This window comes from Priapulus caudatus, unplaced genomic scaffold, assembly GCF_000485595.1.
Source record: "Priapulus caudatus unplaced genomic scaffold, Priapulus_caudatus-5.0.1 Scaffold447, whole genome shotgun sequence".
Classification (NCBI taxonomy): domain Eukaryota; kingdom Metazoa; phylum Priapulida; class Priapulimorpha; order Priapulimorphida; family Priapulidae; genus Priapulus; species Priapulus caudatus.
The window spans coordinates 128,195-134,400 of NW_014577508.1; the positions used below are offsets into that span (position 1 = coordinate 128,195).

Consider the following 6,206-nt stretch of genomic DNA (forward strand, 5'->3'; position numbering starts at 1 on the left):
CGCGCGTGTGTGTGTGCACGCGTGTGTGTGCACGCGTGTGTGTGCACGCGTGCGTGTGTGCGCGCGCGTGCGTGTGTGTATGTGCGCGCGTGTGTGTGCATGTGTGTTTGTGCACGCGTGCGTGTGTGTGTGCGCGCGCGTGTGTGTATGTGCACGCGTGTGTGTGCATGTGTGTTTGTGCACGCGTGCGTGTGTGTGTGCGCGCGCGTGTGTGTGCGTGTGTGTTTGTTCGCGCGCGTGTGTGTGTGTGCGTGCGTCTGTGTGTAGATGAGAGATGCTATAACGTTGAGTGTTCCTGCTCTGGCTACACTGCACGCGACAGAAAAGGAAAGTGTCCAGTTTTGCAGCAGTTGTGTAGCAGCTCAGTTGGCAAACGTAGATGTGTGATTAATGTGGCTATACTATGCTTGCGTGCGAACAGACACGTAACAAAGGAAAATAATGTTCGTAGCAAGCAATTTCATTTCCTTTCAAAGGGCATTCATTTGTTTACGCAATGTAATACTGTATTGGATTAAATTTAAGAAAGTAGAAAACTGATTTGAAGCAGCGTGCGACATGCAAATATGCAAGCATTCAGTCAAATTTTCATTTCTGTGAAATGGTTAATAGATTGATTTGTGAGAATTAAGGTCGTTGTAGAGGCTCTTTCAAACATATTTGGAAGTAATTCATTTAAAACGACAATGATTTCAACTTTGCAAAGGGAAAATGTGTTTTCATAGACATTAAAAAACGTACTACACACACATGTGATTTTTTATACACACCTTTACAAGGATGCACTTTACAGGTGCTGGTTTTCCTAACTATAGTTTTAATTGCATGCATGATACACGAAAAAATCTTTCATGTTTCAAGCCATTTTAATGTCAGTCAGCGTTACTCTCATAAAAATTCCATTTTTGTTGTTTAAATATAGAATAGCCAGTATCATAGTCGCTATGGCATTGTAGTCCTTCATATTTAGAGGTAACGATTCTGTACCTGTGAATATCTACTCACGTATAAAAAATTCTAATTGTATTTTTCCCAAGACCTGCACAGCATTGACGTTGGTGTACGTGGTATTAACACACCATTAGGTAATATGTTCGATTTTACTAGTCGGAGATCCACCGAACCTTATCATGGTCACGTGTTGAACTATGAATGAAATATCCAGTTGTATCGTAATCTATTAATATGAAAAGTGAACAAACACTTAGATAAGCTGTTTAGCATGCATGCGCAGTGTTCGAAATAAGGGTTATCTGTTTGTCCTCACTTGTCCATTTCCACGGAGGACAAGTAGACCTGTCCAGTAGCTTGTCCGCTGGACAAGCAGCTTTTTAGAGCAACTTTTAGAGCAATTTTTCATCATTTTCTACCATCGCTTCAACTTTGTTAAGACAAATAATAACTTAAAATAAATAATTGTGCTTCTTTATGTTCTTTCAAGTTTGGTGCCTAATTTGAACAGTTAGTGAACTGTATTAAAATTACAAAGTAAGATATTGGGTCTAAAATTTAATCTGATTAAATGTATTACACATTTACTATATTTCTATGTTATTAATTAGGACAAGCAAAGATTTTGCAGGACAAGAAATTTGTTTTCCTTATTTCGAACACTGATGTGTATTTGCTCAGATGCAGTGCAGGCCACTAAACTGACATATTAAATACTGGAATTCCTTGAAAACTACAAATTTAATAGAAAGGGGAAATTTGATGTGCTACAATTTTAAATTTGCAATTGAATGTAATAAATATTTACAGATGCTTTTGAAAAATACGACACCAAAACTGCGTTATGTTTGTCTGGAAAAATGCATAGTCACCATATAGTGAATATGTTGCTGCACAAATTAAGTGTCCTACTTTTGATGCTGGGTTTATGTAGTTAACATGTATGCAGACGTCGGAGCGAATATACTAAAAGCTGATATTTTTGGATAATAATTATGGACTGCCCATTTCCTTTCATTATCTTCGAGGTGAAAAATATTTCCGCATTCTATGATGTATTTTCCGTGCGTAGTTAGGGTTTCTCTACCTAGACATATGTTGAGAGAGATTGTATCTTCATGTTCCCTTGTCAGTTTGAGAGAGTCAGATAGGGCCACCTATACGAAGTGGGTTCGTCTGTGTGTGCGTGCACGTGTGAGTGAGGGTGCGTGCATGCGTGCGTATCGTCGAACTCGATGCGTACGTACGTAATTGCGTGACTGACGTCGTACGAGCAGCAAGCCTGAGCTAGATAGTACATTGCGTGAGAGTAGTAGCGGCGGTGCATCGTGGCCATGCAGTTCCTGGGCTGCTGTGCCACTTTTCATGGTCCATCCTGGCAGTTGCAATTCAGAGCTCAGCCATCGCTACTGCAATCTATGCGTTCTATTGCACGTGCATAGCTGAGCCACTGCTGCTAAAACTAGCTAGTTGTATGCTTCTAGGTGCAATTTAGAACTCTGCTATTGCTGCTGCAATCTGATGCGTTGAATCATTAATACTGCTTGTGCAATGAAGAGTTCTGTCATTTCTGCTTCTGATCTACATCTACATCTGATGTATCAAATTATTGCTATTGTTGTTGCAATTTAGAGCTGTTTTGCAGGTGTAGTTTGAAGCTCAGGCATTACTATTGTAGGTGCAATTTCGAACCCGGCCAGTGCTACCGCAGTCAGACGAATCCAAGCTCAGTCATTGCTCCTCCAATCTCACGCGCATCGACCCATTGCCATTGCAAGTGCAATTTACCGATCGACCGCAATTTCGTGCATCGACCCGTTGCCATTGCAGGTGCAATTCACCGATCAACCGCAATCTTTGCGGCAATCTCGCGCGCATCGCCCCGTTGCAGTTCCAGGTGCAATACACCGATCGGCCGCAATATCGCGCGCACGTTGACTCGTTGCAATTGCAGGTGCAATTCACCGATCGGCCGCAATCTCACGCGCGCGTCGACTCGTTGCCGTTGCAGGTGCAATTCAGATCAAGAACTGGAAGCCGCTGGCGTTCACTGCGATCACGGACGACGACAGCGAGCGCACGGTCGGCGACATCCTCGGCGACCTCACGACGATGGCCTACCTGCGCATTCGTCTGAACAGGTGACTTGTTGCTATGCAGTCAGTCTGCTGTCTCTGCCCCGCGTCGGCGCGCGAAATGTCGCGCCGCGGGTCGCACGCCGCGCCTGTCGCGGCGCGCGCGCCCGGGCGCCCGAAATTTCCCCTGACGGCACAGTGCCCCGGTTGCCCCCATTTACTTGCCGTGGCGTGCGGGTGCTGCCTACCCAGGGATCGAATTTCGGTGAGGGCAAGTGCCGTCGTTCCCTTCCTAGCTTGTTGTGTTGCTCCCTAAACATTGGGCGACATGCACGTCTGTGAGCGCCCAGTGGTGTGCCCACGCTTGTGTGCTTCCATGTACCTCCCGTGAGTTTTGTGTTGCGTAGTTATTCCTCTTTGTCACACACCCAAAGTGAGTTGCTTTCATGACCATCTATTGAAAGTCCACGCATGTCGCATGGCATCACGTAACTTGACACCTCGGTGCCCTGAAATCTCTATTTCCCTCTCCCTCTCCTTTTCCTCTCTCTCTCTCTCCCTCCCTTTCACTCCCTATATCTCTATCCATCTCTCCCTCTCTCTCTCCCTCTCTCTCTCCCTCCCCCTCTCTCTCTCTATGTCTTTCTCTTCCTCTCCCTTTCTTCCCCTCTGTCTCTCTCTCACTCTCCTTCATTCTCTCTCTCTCTCATTCAGTTGTGATACCCATGTTCATCCGTCGAGCATAAGGGGGAAATGACATTAACACCGACGGCCGTGCTTTACGCTAACGGTCACTAATTTCGCACAGCTATTTCGATTGCGGCCTGTGGCATCTAATGAGTTCGTTTCTGCACGTCTTTCCGCACTGAACATTGCCCGCAGTCATCCTGTCTCCTTCGGTAAAATCTCGGGTAACGTAACGACAGGTGGAAAAATCCCTGCTGGCACATCTTATGAATGTGAACAATACAGGTTTGTCATTGCCCGTGAGGGTAATTAAACCTGTTACTCGTATAATTGGGCACACGGCGTGCGTGAAGCCTAGGCCTGGGATTAGTTTACCGGAACATGTAAGAAAGAGGACAATGAATTAATGTGGATAAGGATAATTATAATAATGATATAGTCATGATAGTCATGATAGTGATTACTAACGAAAAGTGTGCTAGCCAATATAATATATATATATATATATATATATATATATATATATATATATATATATATATATATATATAATATATATTTTCATAGCTGTCCCATAGCTGTAATCGTGTATGATCAAAAAACAGTACTAGGTAGTACCTGTTAACTTTCTTACAGTGTAAATATAGGGCCCGTTGTCCGAAACAAAATTAGTCTTAACATTAGTCTTAACATTAACTTCCATTCGTAAACCGTTGACAGAAACATCGCAAAGTTACGAGAATGAAAAATCCTCGAAAATTAATATCCTCTTAACATTATGAGAGCCCAGACCCTCTCGTAACTTAAATATTAAGTTGAAAATAACACATTTACACTACGAATTACAATTATAGTGATATTATATTTTATAATAATGAATAAAATGTGTGTTTTTCTTGAAAAACACGTCAAAATCATTAATTATCTACCGATCATAAAACAAAACAAAACATTTACAAATGGCGTATGGCATTTGTTCTCTTGTTTTAAATACCTTGCCAATTGCCACGACTCTCGCGTCTCGTGTTACAGTGAGATTTTGTCTGGTTGTGCAGAATAAATTTTAAATTTAGACCACGTCATTTTTCATCACATATTATTTATATGTGGTTAGCCATCATAATATGCATAAATTACTGATGTACAATAAATGTGTATGAATTTAAATTTTGTGATCGATTCTCATCCAATCAGCAGCCTTGTGACATGCACTTATGAAGTTCCTGTTCGTGAGTTTGCTCGTAGCTACGATGTGTTTCTGTCAACGCTACTCTCGTAGCATTAACATCAGTCGTAAGTGTTATCGTAGCATTAACATTAGCATTAACTTTACGATGTTTCTGACAACGGCCCCATGGTTACTAGCCTTTTATCTCTTACTTGAACAATTTTCAAGCAAGGGTTGGCTGTGATCTCTTATTGCAATTCTCATTCATGACTGCTATCTCCCATCAATCTCCCATCACTGCCCCCTCTTTCTTTCATCACTGGCCACTTCTCCCTCAATTCACTAACCCGTCATTATTGGGCCCCTCTTCCTGTTCTACCTGATCACTTTCTGATCAATGCCTACTTTGCTCTATAACCCTCACAATGCAACCACGCTATTAGTGAATGATAGTGATGTTGTGCATATTTAACCCTGATAAGTCCATCGTACTTGTGCTTTGTGCCACTTTCAGTAGTTATATTTCTCTGTACCACGAAACATTTTACACGGTCAACTACGACGTGTCTGTCGGTGGTGAAATGGTGTGGTTTTTTGCTCATTTGCTTTCGTCTTGTAGCGAGTGGGGAAGACTGTGCTCTCTGCTTTGCTTGCTGAAGTGTGTAATAATTAAGGCATAGCTAAGCTCACACATGGTGTGGTTATAGCCACGACGCGTTCTCCACTATTGCATTGTCATCGATTATTATGCATTTTCAGGAAGGCAGTTTGTTACTACCTGTGCTGTCGCTGTTTGTGTCGCGAGCGGTGCTGTGTGTGAGAATTGCCGGTGCCTCTCCGTCGACCCCCGCAATACCGTGCTCTCCTTGCATGTTGTTAGCGTTATCTACTTTGAAGCACACATACACACACACACACGCATGTCGGTAGATCAGCACTAGCCCCGGGCACAGCTGCTGCTGCTGCTGCTGCTGCTCAGAGCTCCACCTCACTTTACTTGCGATTACGAAACTTCTCTCGTACAAATCAAACGTGTTGTTATGGAGAAAGATAGTCAGACGGGGGTCATAGTAGGAAATGGAAATAGTGAGCAAAATAACTTGAGAAAATATCGCATGGAAGAGAGCGGGCATGAGAGACTGAGAGAGAGAGAGAGAGAGAGAGAGAGAGAGAGAGAGAGAGAGAGAGAGAGAGAGAGAGAGAGAGAGAGAGAGAGAGAGAGAGAGAGAGGAGAGTAGAGAGAGAGAGTAGAGTAGAGTAGAGTAGTAGTAGTAGTAGTAGTAGTAGAGTAGTAGTAGTAGTAGTAGTAGTAGTAGTAGTAGTAG

General features: G+C 43.1%; 1 protein-coding gene across 1 annotated transcript in view; it reads left to right on the forward strand.

The window, feature by feature from the left end:
• Nucleotides 1–2,966: 2,966 nt before the first annotated feature.
• The window catches only part of LOC106810504, a 14,606-nt gene continuing 11,366 nt past the window's right edge, over nt 2,967–6,206 (forward strand). Inside the window, exon 1 of the mRNA XM_014813883.1 lies at nt 2,967–3,092. Coding sequence (XP_014669369.1) covers nt 3,064–3,092 — 29 coding nt within the window. The 5' untranslated portion in view covers nt 2,967–3,063. The remainder of the gene's footprint in view (nt 3,093–6,206) is intronic.